At 40.3% G+C, this 14758-nt stretch overlaps 1 protein-coding gene across 1 annotated transcript in view; it reads left to right on the top strand.

Annotated features, from left to right (window-relative positions):
- PITPNB (phosphatidylinositol transfer protein beta) overlaps nt 1-14758 on the top strand; it is an 84764-nt gene that overhangs the window by 24031 nt on the left and 45975 nt on the right. Inside the window, exons 2-5 of the mRNA XM_075569005.1 lie at nt 583-613; nt 2294-2439; nt 7655-7746; nt 14513-14520. Coding sequence (XP_075425120.1) covers nt 583-613; nt 2294-2439; nt 7655-7746; nt 14513-14520 — 277 coding nt within the window. The remainder of the gene's footprint in view (nt 1-582; nt 614-2293; nt 2440-7654; nt 7747-14512; nt 14521-14758) is intronic.

The following is a 14758-nucleotide window of genomic DNA, read 5'->3' as shown; positions in this document are numbered from 1 at the left end:
AGTGCTATATGGCAGTGCTCTATTTGCTTGTTTGTTCTACGTGTATTTGCTATGTACAGTGAAGGTTTTTTGTCACCTTTTTCACCCACCATAACTTATCTGTGTGATATGTATGTATGTACATGTGTACCTGTATGCTGCTTTAATGCGTCATGTCTGCCGAACTCATTCTTTATTTAGTTCAGTCTGTAGCAGTGGTAGGCAACATGATATATCTCAAGGGCAGAATGTGCGACTTTTTAAACCCTCAACGTGGCTAATGATGTATTGGAACCATTCTGGAATAGGTGTAAAAAATTATAGCCAAACATTTCAGACTTTACTCATTGACATGCTATTTAATAATGGGGCAAAATGTACCTGTTTCCATATTCATTACAATATCAGTCAATTTATCTTTTTATGGCGTTAGCACTGCGATTTTTGCCAACCTTTTAACCCTTTATTAATAAGTTGCTGGGTCTCCCACCGAGAGCCTTCCAGCGTGATTATATTGAATAGGTCCCATGCTGTTACCTCTTCCTGTTTTGTATTCTGATGTGGCTTGTTTTCATAAGTAATATTTTTTGTTTTTTCTTACAGCCGTGTAGTTTTGCCATGCTCCGTAGAAGAGGTATGTAGGGCTTTTCTAAATCCCTTTTTTTCTTAGTCTGCTTAGCCTGACAAATATTTTGCTCAGTATGATTCTCCCTTAAAGTTAAGTGTTTTTTTCAAAGTTTTGTTATAATCACCTGTTACATAGTAGATGAGGTTGAAAAAAGACATGTACATCGAGTTGAACCTATGCTAAAATGTAGGTGAAAGATACTTATCCTATATTTTACAGTATATTAATACAGAGGAAGGCAAACGCAAAACACCACTGAAACATTATCCAATGTTGTCTCATAAGGGGAAAAATAAATTCCTTCCTGACTCCAAATATTGGCAATCCGATTACTCCCCGGATCAACAACCTTCCCATGTTTACTTATTGGATATATCCCTATTTACTTTTCCTTTCTAAAAAGATGTCCAACTTTTTTTTTTTTTTTTTATATAGAACATATATTTATAGGTAAGGAATTCCCCATTGTAACTGCCCTTACTGTAAAGAACCCTTTCCTTTGTTGCTGGTGAAATCTCCTTTCCTCCAACCTAAAGGGATGGCCCTGTGTCTTTTTGTACTGCCCTTGGGATGAATAGTTCTTTAGAAAGTTCCTTGTATTGACCCTGAATATATTTGTATATAGTTATCATATCCCCTCTTAGACGCCTCTTTTCTTTTTTTTTTTTCCAAATATTTTTATTAGGCATTGGTACATCAGATTATTGTCAGACACATTTCACAGCCTAATACATCAACATTTAACCTTTTTTGGGGGGGGAGGGGGGGATAGAAAGACAACCTTGGTTGTCATTGAAAGGGGCGTTAGACGCCTCTTTTCTAATGTAAACAAATCTAATTTAGCTAGCCTCTCCTCATAAAGTAGATTATCCATCCCCTTTATTAATTTGGTGGCTTTTTTCTGCACTTTCTCTAGTTCCATAATGTTTTTTTTTCGTTTTTTTTTTTTAAGTTAATGTGAATTATTGGAGTTTTTTTATGGGCCTTGGTATTGTGGCAATGATTAAAAACTTTGCCTGGCTTGCAGAATATATGGTGGCAGTGCTCAAACTATTCTGGTACGAGAGGATATGAATTACTATTACTTTTGTGTTACAATCTAATAATTCCACTTAAAAAGATATAAAAAAAAAGCGCACACAAGGTGTGGACATCATTTTTTTTTTTAAGGCTTCAGGGTGGAGCATGGACTCGATTCACATCAATAGCCTAGTTAAAAAAACTTTGAAAGGCATGGTAAATAGAGCTGGGTCATGCAGCTATTGCCAAAACACCTCCTTGATCAATAATTGCAGGATTCGTAGCAATTATTCATAAATCCCAAGTCTTGAGTTAATAATTACCAAAAGTGGAGCATTCCTTTTCTGTACATAAAGGTGTTAGTATTCTTATCTCTTTATTTTTATTTTTTAAATCTAGTCAATTCATATAAAAGGAACATGCTTTCTCTTGGTTGTATTGTAGTTGTGATCCCTAATAGAGAGCTTGGGGTCATCTAACTACTATTAGACCACCTGTGATGTCTTGAACCTTTTTGATTTGCCAATTTTTAAATGTGTAAACATGCTGTGTATTTTTTTTTTTTTTTTAATTCCATTAAGTCTTTTGGGTGATAATTGGTTGCATGTATATGATGCCATTTTCTCCTAATATTAAAGTATTGCTTATGTATTTTGTGGTTTTTAGTATCAGGTTGGGCAACTTTATTCTGTGGCTGAAGCCAGCAAGAATGAAACGGGTGGTGGTGAAGGAATTGAAGTCTTAAAGAATGAACCTTATGACAAAGATGGGGAAAAGGGCCAATATACACACAAAATATATCATTTGAGGAGGTGAGTTTTGCATGAAATGTTTGCTTTGGGCCCTATGTAAGTTTGCATCACGGCTGAACTTTGTGATCCGTAGCAGTGCTACAAAGCTATTCTGTATTACAACATACAAATGTTAGTATATTATAACAGCATATTTCTTTATTAGCGATGTCACCAATATTAGAAGTATTTATTCCGGTAAAATAATTGAGAAATATTGTATTATCCGGTCTATGGAAAGTTGATATTTATCTGAAAAGACATCGCTGTCTGATGCCACTCCTGGATGTTCAAAGATGGCGCCTGCTGTTATCCAACAGGAACACGCAACATCATCTGATTTTCCTGAATCTGAGCTGAAACACAAGCAAATAAAACTGTAAATATCTAAGGAGCCAGGGAGATATAAATAGCGTGGTTCAGATGTAGAGGACGCGCCGGTATGAATTTTGTAAAAACAAACTAAAAAATGTCTATGCTGAACAAGGTGATGTAAGGTCTGTATGGGACATGAAACATTGCATTCTTCACTGCTCTTTAATCAATGGAAGAGACTACACTAAAATGTGGATGTTGTGCTTGATATCTCACTTGGAGACACTCTCTGCTTTTTATTGTTTTATATTTATTTTTTAATATGCTGCACAAGGTGCCTTTAAACCAGTCTTTATTAATCTCATTAAACAAAAAAAAAAACCCTACAAAACACAAAGGGAGTCCAGAGCTACTTCCAATATGAGAAAAATACAGTGAAATATATATCTATATCTTGAAAAAGGGACATTTAGTTTAACCCTTTGGTCAAAGCATCATAAGCCTGCTAGCCACTTCAAGGCATGACCATAATATCGCAGGTCCTAACAATAACTGATTTAAAATTCTTATTATCCTGTATAATTACAGGAAGAATGATCTGCATTGGATCTGTCACAAACAGCTGCATGAAAAGACCTGTACATATGGAAAGTGGGGACGGGCGAGCTTAAAACCTGGGAAGAAGGTCCACTAACCTCCAAAACAGCTGAGACCAGCTGGACAAAGTTAATAAACACACAAATACCCAGTAAGCTCATATAAACCCCCCAAAAATTACCCCTATGTATGTATCAAAAGGAGTGCTGCCGAGTGTGGCACTGTATACTACGGGGGTGGGAGGGTATATGAGCTTACTGGGTATCTGTGTGTTTAAAAAAAAATCCTAGGAAAATGATGACTGGGATGACATCTTTAACGTGGTAGCTAGCTGCTCCATATGTACAGTTAAAGAAAATGCATATATGGTCATGTTACGTGGTACAAAACCCCACTAGCCATCTCCAGGTATGTCCTGGGATACTGTCCCCTCTGTCCTAAAGGTTGTGGAGAAAAGGCATCTTTCCTACATATGTGATGGACCTATCTCAGAATATCAGAATTATGGCAGCAAGTCCAAAATTATATGCAGGATATTCTAAACAGATATACCACTAGACCGATGGCTTTTCCTCTTGCATAAACCCCATACACAATCCTTTCAAGAGCAAAGAACAAACTAGTGACACACACAACCATGGCCACCAGATGTAAGATTGCTGAGATCTGGAAACAAGACAAAATTCCGACTGCCGAATATCCGGGCCAAATTCTGGTTCCTATGTCAAATGGCGAAAATGACCAACTTTCTTAGTGACACTTGTCAGAACTTCCAAACAATGTGGGAATCATGGCTCTCCTTGGCAGACAATCCCCAACTGAACCTAGGAACGATCATGTTATAGGTCTCCCGCTCTCAAACTCTGGGGCAAAGTTAACCCTGTAACAGGTAGACCTCGTTGGAAACGCAAATACAACTCTCATTCACTGCTACAAGAAGCACAACTATTACTATATGTTCCATACATGTTGCCTGGTCTACTGTGGTCTAAGATTTGAATTATATATGTATAATGTGTTGCACTGCTACTCCCTTCCCCCCCCCTCCTTGGTTTTATTTCTGTTCTCCCCTCCCCCTCCTAGTATTTGTAAAGATGTGAAAATACATTTTATTGGTAAGTTAAAAAAAAGTGTGGAACACGGTAACATTGTAGTTAATACGGCCTTGCATAGCTCTGGTTCTTTAGGTACGCGTGACGAAGACACAATGAATGTAATTGATGTTGAAATCAACCTACTATTACAGTATATGCAGTTATTATTAAAATTACAGACGGTGTATTCAGAATAATACATAATTACCAGTAGAGATCTCGGAAGCGGGGCCGTTTCTCCATGTATCCTCCTGCTTTAACGTGTTCTTGAAGCTTCTTCCTGGGGCTTTCTTTTTCTCTAGCATTCTACCTGGGTTTTTATTATAGTTTTGTGGTCTCTCTCCTTGTCCATGTCTACAATTCGGATTATGTGGAGAATGTAGCCTAGGACCACTGTCCCCCATCTCACTCAAACGTCTCCCCCCCCCCCCCTTCTCCTCATTAACTTAATCTTCTCCCACCTCCCCCCTTCCTTCTCTCACTCACCCCCCCCCCTTCCTCCTCCTTGACTGACAGGCCCAACTTTGGACTTCGGCCCGGTGTGATGGCTCGCAGGGGTGGCCACCCCTTGTCTAGCCAATCACAAACTATTTCCAAGCTAAACTGACATGGTCAGGGGGGAAAACCTGGTATTGTGTGATCCACCCCACTCTGCCTAGTGTTTTGTGGCTCTCTTGTGCTCATTCAGCTGTTTACAGTTGATTTTGAGTTTTATAAAATGTTGGATACTTGAAATACAGTCCCCTTTTTAAATCAGATATCAAGGGGGTAACACTATTTTATTTTCTGGGGTTATAGAAGCTGTTCTACATAAAGGCAAGCGCTGAAATATATACTGTACATACAGATGTAGCAAGACTTGCTGTTCTCGGTGCCGTGATCTTGTCTGCTCCGAGGCAGCTATAGCTCTCGCGGCCTTGAGGACAGTAAGATGCCCAGAAGCATTAACCCTGCAGGGTTCCATGCTTCTGAATGAAACCCCACAGCATTAGTCTGTCTGCAGTCGAAGAGACTGAGGCCCCGCTGCCTCAGACCGCGCGCCCGCACTGCAGACAGGCAGCACGTGGAGAGGCACTCTGTAGGGAGCGGAGGGCGTGGGTTGAGCGGAGGGCTGCAGCGGGGGTCTCCCGGGCTGCAGGATGGACCCCCCACATGCCCTCTGCTGCTCTCCGTGCTACTCCCCCCCCCCCCCCCCCTCCACATGCCCTCTGCTGCTCTCTGTGCAGCTCCCGTCCGATACCCCCCCCCCCTCCTCCAGCGGATGGCTGCAGCGGGGGTCGGTTTCCCGGGCTGCAGGAGGGTGCTGCTTCAGGCTGTATGCTGGAAGGTAAGCAACTCCTCCCCCCCCCCCCCTCAACCCCCCCACAAATGCCCTCCTCACCGTGTTGATCCTCTGTCGATCTGTCCCTCCAACACACAACACGCATATATGCACACGCACACTTCCCCCCCTACCTTTTGGAGGTAGGGAAGCTCTGACAGCTCCCGCCCCCGCCGCTGATAGGCTCACCAGTGCACCACGTGACGCGTCACCGCTCGGGATCGCAATTCTCTTGCATCCCCTGGCGGCTGATGCGTCACAGCGTGTAGTGAGCCGTGCAGCGTGGGGGGACGGTGACCGGCTCGGGGGGATATCCCTGCTGGTGAGTAACGCGCACATGGCCGCGCGCGCCGCAGGACGCAGCGGGACCAAAGCCTGAGACAGCTGCAGATGAGGTCAGACGTCTGCGCAGCTCATCTTAAAAGTTGGTAGCATTTTCTCTCCCAAGCAGAACGACCAAGCGAAAAATTTACGCTGCGGTGGTCCCATTCTCGAGCAGGGACCCTGCAACATCCTTCCGGGCCACAAATCTCGCTGTTCTTGGGGCTGCGATCGGGCCCCGTTTTTCTGCATTTTGTTCCGCGACCACAAGAACAGTAAGTCTTGCTATATCTGTATTTACGGTATGTACAGGTCAGGCTGATTGCAGTATTCAGATCAGACTTGCATTTCTTTGAGATAAATATTAATTAATTATTGCCCAAAACGCACAGCAATGTTCAAGGTGACCGTGCCTTCAATGTTCTTTCTTCCCCCTCTGCTGTTTTTTATTATGTTATTTTTAAAAGTTGAAATTCACTGTGGTTATCTATATCTGATTAGATATTCTAGATCAGTGATTCCCAGCTCCAATCCTCAAGTCCTCACAAACAGGTCTGGTTTTCAGGATATCCATGCTTCAGTACAGGTGGCTCAATCAAAATTAACTGAGCCATCTGTGCTGAAGCTGGGATATATACGTAAAACCTGACCCGTTGGGGTTACTTGAGGACAGGAGTTAGGAACTACTGATATAGACCATTTGGAAGGTCTAAATTTAACATAGGTTGAACTTGATGGATGTATGTCTTTTTTCAACCTCCTCTACTATGTCACTATGTGACATTTAGCTTGGCTTTAGGACAAACCAGTGTTATACGATTTTCTTTTGCATGTTTGTTTTCCTTACAATATATTTTTCCTTTCTCCCCCACCTCCCAGGGACACTTGTGTGCTCTTAAATTGATATTTTGTATAGTCTTTGCAGTACCTTCCTGAGTGATCTTGATACAGTATGTACAGTCTAGCAAACCATATGCAGCATTTTGCGTCCCTACCCCCTATAGGTAAATCAAGCAATTATTGTAGTAGGAACTATGAACACTGCAGATGGCGAGCTGTTGTTTTACTCCTTGACTTAATAGGCTTAAAATGATATTGTGTTTGTTACAGTTTGTCTGAACACCAGCAAGGCCATCCAAATTAATAATGGTTTAATGGCTCGTATGTATCAAAACATCGAATTTTGACTGTTCCTTTTTGTTCTTTCTAAAAGTATATAAACTTTCAAGCAAATGCATCTCCCAGAAATCGTTTGCTGTTAATATCTTAATGAATGTGGAATAATGGAGAGGCATCTAAACTTAACTTGTAATATGTACTGTATGCTTGTTCTTGGTGACTTCGGAGGTCAACATGGAATTATCCTCAAGTTTAATACCAAAATGTCTGAGCTATATATATATATATATGTATATGCAGTTCTCTAGCGAAAGGGACTTCTATCACAAATGTAGTTATTCATTTATTAGTGACAAATATTGACAAGGATATAATCTGTCCGTACAAAATCCACAACAAATATGTATTCCTGTATATTTGTGAAATGCTGTCAGCATTCTTTAAAGCCATTTATTTTTTTTGTTTGCAGTAAAGTTCCTGGGTTTGTAAAGATGTTTGCTCCAGAGGGGTCGTTGGTATTTCACGAAAAAGCCTGGAATGCATATCCTTACTGTAGAACAAGTAAGCATCGCCTTAGGAATGTGTTTTTTTTTTTTTTAATGTTTTGATATGGGTTGTTTATGTTTATTTATTTATTTTTTTACTAGTCGATCATCCTGGTTTCCGCCTTTGGTTTCAATTAATGTGTCCAAATAAACCCTGAATAAGCCATAGTAAGTAGAGCTGGGCAGAGGCATACCAATTCTCGTTGCTAAAGTTAAATAAAATAAGCAACAATCATTTTTAATTAGTGTACATTTATTTATTTTAAGACTCAAAAATTCACAAAAATGATCATTTATACTAATTAGCGAAGAAAAGCTGCACACACATTTAACACAATTAAAGACAAAATTCCACATGTGTAATCCTATGTGAAGCTCAACAGTGAGCTGACTCCTTTGGATCTACTTAGGCCCAGATCAAGCTTTAGCACACCTTTCATCGCATTCATATTCACCTTTTTGTGGATCTTGGCTTTAGGGGCTGAGTCTATAAGCACCCAGCACATATAGAATCAGACCTTTTTAGCCGTTTGAAACTAAGGGAATTTTACTCCGCCTATGACTGCTTTATCTAGTGCAGGGGCGGCCAGCATGTTGCTCACAACACGATTTTGACCCTCTAGCCTGACAAAGGAGCAAAAAACGAAAAATTGCCAGAAAAATCGATTTTTGTTCTTTTCCTTAAAAAAAAAAAAAAGCAAGCAAAATCCTTAAATTAAAAAACATGACAGGGGAAACATTGAAATTAACATACATTTTGAAAATCTGCACAGTTTTAATAACTTTAACAATTAAAAACCTAAAATAAATCCAAGCAAGTGAAATAACTTAAATGACATTTTAATCTAATTATTCCACATTTTGTTTTGTGAGCAGATTTTTTTCGTACACCACAGATCTGTACTGACAGACGCTCATGTGGGGGCAGTCTGCTTCTGTTACCAACCTCAAATTAATCCTGATCAGAAACTGTTAACTGAAATACAAGTTCAGAAATCACATTGAGACATTTTAAATTCCGATTAAAAAAAAAATAAGTTATTAGGATTTCCAATTTTTTAAAAAATTTTTTAATTATTATTTTTTTCTCTCAAATGTTTAATGTTTTTATTCTGGTTTACTTTTGACGTTGTTTAGTTTTAGGTTTAGCTATTAATTTAAACCGCATGTAGGGATCAAAGTGTTGTGCTGATAAAGTGTAATGTAATAGTTTTTTTTTTTGTGCAAGGAGGTATGCTTATGACATTTGGCAGGGGTGCGAATGTGTGATCCTTACAATATTTTAGAATGTGAGCAAATGTTGTACATCTCTTCTCTTAGGACTTATTTATACGAACATCTTCAGTTATCTTCAGGTAATTTAAGTGACATAAACCAATAATTATACATGTAAAATCTGGGAATAAAATATGCACCATACCTCTTTTAAATGCATCAGAGGATGCTCAATACATGTATGGGTCCATCTCAATTGTACATTTAAACTTCAGGTAAAGCGTAATCTGTCTATTTAGCGTTTGACCTTCAATGTCTTGCTTCACTTTGGGACTTTTTTTTCCCCCCCTCCCCTCGCATCTGCATTTTAAATTTCTGTGATAACTTTTTTTTTTAATTTTGTACTTCAATAATCTTGTAGCCTTTTTTTAACACTGTATTTATTTGTGAAATCTTTTGCCTTTTTTCAGGAGATATAAGAATTGTTAATGTGAAGCTCTCTCCAGAACTGTGTAGTGGACCTGGTTGCCATGGTAACCTTCAGAACCTAGAGCAGGAGTGGCAGCAGGAGAGGAACTCCAGTCCTCAAGGGCCACCAAACAAGCCAGGTCTTGGGGATATCCCTGCTTCAGCACATTCATTTTGACTGCGCCACCTGTGCTGAAGCAAGGATATCTTTGCTTTAAGGCCCCTTTAACATATTGTTTTTCTTGGCACGATGATGCTGTACGCTGCAGTTTTTGTCTATATTGGAACAGTTTTTACAGTAGTTGGGCTTTAATATCTTTTTAACGGCTAACTCTGCATTAACACCTTCCATGCTCCATTGACGTTGAGCGTACGCCATTAAAAGTGCCACAACTTGAGGCCCTTATGAAAACTCAAAAATGGCCAGACTAACCCTAATATTTGTAATGGAAAAAAAGCGATGGTTTTTAGCACCCAGTGGTGCCACGTGGGTATTTTGGACATGTTTGCATGTACACATGTTTAACAATAAAATTGGCATACGAAAAAAATTAAATGCAGCAAATTCCATTAACTTGTTTGTACTGTATTTGTCAAACTAAAGAATAATCTGCTATATTTACTTTCCTTCGTTAATTTGTTTGTTCTTTGGAACGGAATATTAAAAAAAAATTTAATTTTGTTTTTTACTTGGCAGACATTATACTGTTCTGGTCTTTGTGATCATATATTTTTATTATGTTTTCTGTAGTGAATAATGACTTGTAGATGAAAGAATACAGCTCCCGGACTGCATACATTGTGAGATATATGCGAGTCTTCAACCACCATAGCGTATCCCTCCTATCCAATAACGGCACAACCTACACTTTTTTTTGTTTTTGGGATGAAGCTTCTAGGCGGCTTGGTAAAATTTAAGTAAATAAGGCACCTGCCCCTGATGACATACATCACAGTTCTTAAGGAGCCAAGTTCAGTAACAGTCACACCATTACATTTAATATTCCACATGAGGTTAGTGTACAAAATAAAGCAAATTGGACTCGGTAAAGATATTTGCACCTGGATTGAAAACTGATTGAAGGATAGACAACAGAGTTGTAATAAAGGGAACTTTTTTCAGGATGGGCTGAAGTTGTGTGTAAAAAGCACAACGTTCCAGGGCCGTGGTCCCTTTACCCAACATGTTGGAATAAAAATTAGCAGTTCTGCCTCGAACTAGGATGTTTCTTGTAGAATGCATCTCTTTCGCAAAGTTTTTCCTTTAAATTTTTTCAGTAGATTTTAAAGCTGCACACCAAGCAATATCCTAAATGTTCTTTTTATTTATTTTTTATTTAATCGGTTCTGTACTATGAAAAAATACTTTGTAGCATTTTTAAACAACCGTGAATGTCATTTATAATGTATTATAATGTAACAAGCCTTTTTTGTTTCTATAGCAATCATTTGCCATGTCACACCCCCTTCCTCTTCTGAAATAGGCTCTGGCACTCCCTTTTTTTTTAAATTTATTTATTTTTAAACCCTGCCCCCTCTCTAGCAGTGCACAATTGTACCTAGTGACTACCTGGTCACACTATCTTCCCCATAGACTTTTTGCATCTTTGGTCCTCTTCTGCTGCACTGACAGCCATTTAGTGAAACCCTGAGCCGAATCTTCGCCGATCGATCGGCAACTTGGCTAATTACTTATTGTGTGGATTGTATTGATGCACATATTAAAGGGAAAAAAATGTTTTTTTGTTGAAAATAAAAACAGCAGCTTGGACTGCTGCTTTAAGGCTAAGGCCTCGCTCCCTCAGTCAGCGCGCCCGCACTGCAGACAGGCGGCGCGCTGACAGGCACAGACCGCGATATGCGGTCTGTAGGGAGCGGGAGGGGGGCGGGAGTGGGAGGGGGGGAGTGAGGGGGGCGTGGTTTGAGCGGAGGGACCCGCTACTCCCCTCCCTGCTCGGGCTTGGGCTCTGTCTCCCGGGCTGCAGGAGGGAGCTGCTGCGGGCTGATGTAAGGTAAGCAGCTCCCGCTCCCCCCCGTTCCCCCTCCTCACACACGCTGATACGCACACACACACACACACCACCCCCTACCTTGTGTAGGAAGCTGTCTGACAGCTCCCGCCCCCGCCACTGATAGGCGTCACCGCTCGGGATCACAATTTTCTTGCATCCCCTGGCGGCTGACGCGTCAGCGGGTAGTCAGCCGTGCAGCGAGGGGGGACTGGGACCTGCTCAGAAGGATTCCCCTACTGGTGGAAAACACTCACTCGGCCGCCAGGCGCAGCGGGTCCCAGCCCTAAGGGCTGGGACCCGCTGCGCCCGTGTGCGCGGGCGGCGACGTGAGCTCAATTTACCATTCCTGTTTGAACTCACGATCGGGTCCCAGTCCCTCCTCACTTCTAACTTGCTACATGCTGTGACGCGGTAGCCAGCAGGAGACACGAGAGAATGGTGTTCTCTTGCTGCAACGCGTCACATGGTACGCGAAGGGGCCAATCATAGACTGGCTCCCTTCAACGAATGGCAAGCCAGCTATTGTGTGCTAGTGTGTGGAGCTGCTGCAGTGCTGTGAGCCCTGCTTTGTTTTGGACCCCGCCCCCCTCCGTCATGGCCGCGCCCCCTCCCGTCATGGCCGCGCCCCCCCCGACCCGTTTGGCCGCGCCCCCCCCGCTCCAAGAAAAGCAGCCTGTAGACCGCAGATCGCGGTACAGCAAGTTGCACGCGCCGCCGGCAAGCAAGCCAGCCGTGCGGACGCGTGCAACGGGACCTCAGCCTTAGGCACAACTTGTGAACTGTATCTCTAGAAATTAAACTCCACATGCAATTTGCAGTTCCACTAATGATAGGAAGTGTTTAATGGGTTACATTTAGGTGATTGCTACCCTTAACAAAATCCAAGTATATATAAAAAAATATATTGATATAGATATATAGATCTCTCAAATAGTCAGTCAGCTTTTTTCATGCTACAGCTGAACCCCGTTATAATGCGGTCCTTGGGGTCCACAACCCAGAGACCGCGTTAAAATTTAACCGGCATCTAGATCTCTGTCCTCTTTGCAGATGTCAGCGCTCTCCTCACTTCATAGGGCTTTGTTCACGTGCTCGTCAGCTCTCGTGTGCGGCGTCTCTTTTTTTTTTTTTTTTTTTAAACATTCAATTCAATGCTTTATTGACTAACTGACACATAAACACACCATGTGGGAATTGAAATTTAGTACATTATGTACAATACACATGCAGGGATCGAACTCAGGACCTTCCATATACTGATTCAATCTAGATGTCTAGATTTCTAGATGTCTGTGACATGACACAGTTAACTAGCATATGAAAGGTCCTAGGTTCAATTCCTGTATGATATTGTATAATTTATAAATTATAATTTTTTTTTAAATAATAGCCCTGTGAAGTGAGGAGAGAGATCTAGATGCCGGTCAGTCCTCCCGCGGCAAAATGGAGGTTTTCAAATTGGGAGCCTTGCTCAGACCGTGTTATAAACTGATTCGTAGCGGATCACGCTATAACGGGGTTGAGCTGTATTTGTTTTGTGTGAGATAATTGACAGAATCATTTACCAAATGGTAGAAGTGAAAAACAAGTGTGGTGCAATAAGAACAAATTTAGCAGGACCCAGTGACTGAGAACATGATTTATTTTTTATACAGAACACCAATAAGTGAATCTATAATTCTAGGGGTTATTGCATCTTTCCTAAGAACGCCATTTCATATTTTATCCTGATATGTAGAACTTCACCTCCAAACTATACCTTGCTATCCTATTCCCTTTGCCACATCCTTACCTATATCGTGGTCATCTATGCTACTTACAATTGATTCCTCAATTGTGTATTTATCGCCTGTATTTCACAGTTTCTTACCTTCCTACCTGTCAACTTTTGAAGCCATTATTATTGACTCTTGGTTCCTCCTGTATTTCCTGTACTCCAAAAATTTGTCATCTCTGCTTACACTACCACATTTAAAGCAGCAAAACGTGACAAATCCAATTTAAATTTTTTTTTTTTATCAATCCCTTCTGTAGTACAGTATTAGATAATACTGTCTGCATTTTTTTTAATGTACTGATAATTCTTTGGTTGCTACAGCAACTCTTTAGAAAGTCATATCCACTTTGTCTTTTGAAATGGGCTCTGATTTACCTTTTTGGAGCTCTGCACTTTGATAGCAAAGTATCACAAGCAGATCTGTTGCTGTGTTCGAAACGGGAGACTGGCTATTGCTCTGAAAGTTTTAACAATTGTGTTACACTTCGTAATGTTGCATGTCAGCTGCAGCATTTCAGACTGCAGTGCAAAGTTATAAGGCGGCCAATTTCGCACACAATCAAGATTTATACAGATTTATAACAGACGAACAAAACTATTGCTAGCTTAGGCAATAATGTAGAATTATACATTGCCACATGCTTTACATATACAAATAAAAGAGAGAGAGAATATACAGTAGTATTGCTGTTTTAAGCTAATGATGTCCACAGGTTCCTCTTCTTGTCTAAACTCGTTCTGCATATTATTTGCCTTTTTTATTCTTAATCACGTAAGTTTCTACATCGCTTATTGAGTTACACTACCGGTATTAAAACAGCTGGAGAAATCTTTGAAAAGGCTGTGTAGCTTATTTATTTTTCTTTCGGTTATTTTAGGTGTCATATTTTTATATATTGTCACTTTTTTTTAAAATTATTATTGTAGTTGGCATTTTTTTTATTGCGTAACTGCACAGTTACAATTTCAAAAGTCTGCAAATATCTAATATGTTCTATCAAATTTGATTTCAATCTAATTCCGACCGATCTGTTGAATGTTAATGGTTGAAGCAGGATTTCATATTTTTAAAGAAATGTCAGTTTTATGTTTTCTCATGATGTATTGTGTGAAATATAATAATAAAAAAAAAAATTTAAATTTTTTTTTAAATAAGCCATCGCATTTTGGTTAGAATTGTGTTTTTTTAAGATCAGACTGTTGTAGTAAGAGTTCCTGTTAAATTTCAAATATATTAATTGCAATCTAATTCTGTGTTTGTTCTGAATGTCTTTCCTCCTCTCTTCCATGTGCGTTCCGACCTGCATCAGTTGTAACGGTGAGTAGACTGATTACTACTTGTCTTGTGCTTTTTGTTTTTAATACCTATTTCATGTCATTACTTGTTCTACCTTCAGTTTCCATTTCCCATTACTGGAAGTGCTCCAATCTGAATTCCATGGATTGTAATAAGGTTCCACCTGGTATAAGATTCCTTTTTTGCCTTGGGCTACGACTTTTTCCAGATGCCGCCGGACGACAGCACGGTCTGGTGACGTCATCCTCACGCTGTCGTC

This window comes from Ascaphus truei, chromosome 13 (genome assembly GCF_040206685.1).
Source record: "Ascaphus truei isolate aAscTru1 chromosome 13, aAscTru1.hap1, whole genome shotgun sequence".
Classification (NCBI taxonomy): Eukaryota; Metazoa; Chordata; class Amphibia; order Anura; family Ascaphidae; genus Ascaphus; species Ascaphus truei.
Note: the sequence above shows the minus strand (reverse complement) of the source record. Positions and strands in the feature narration are given on the sequence as shown.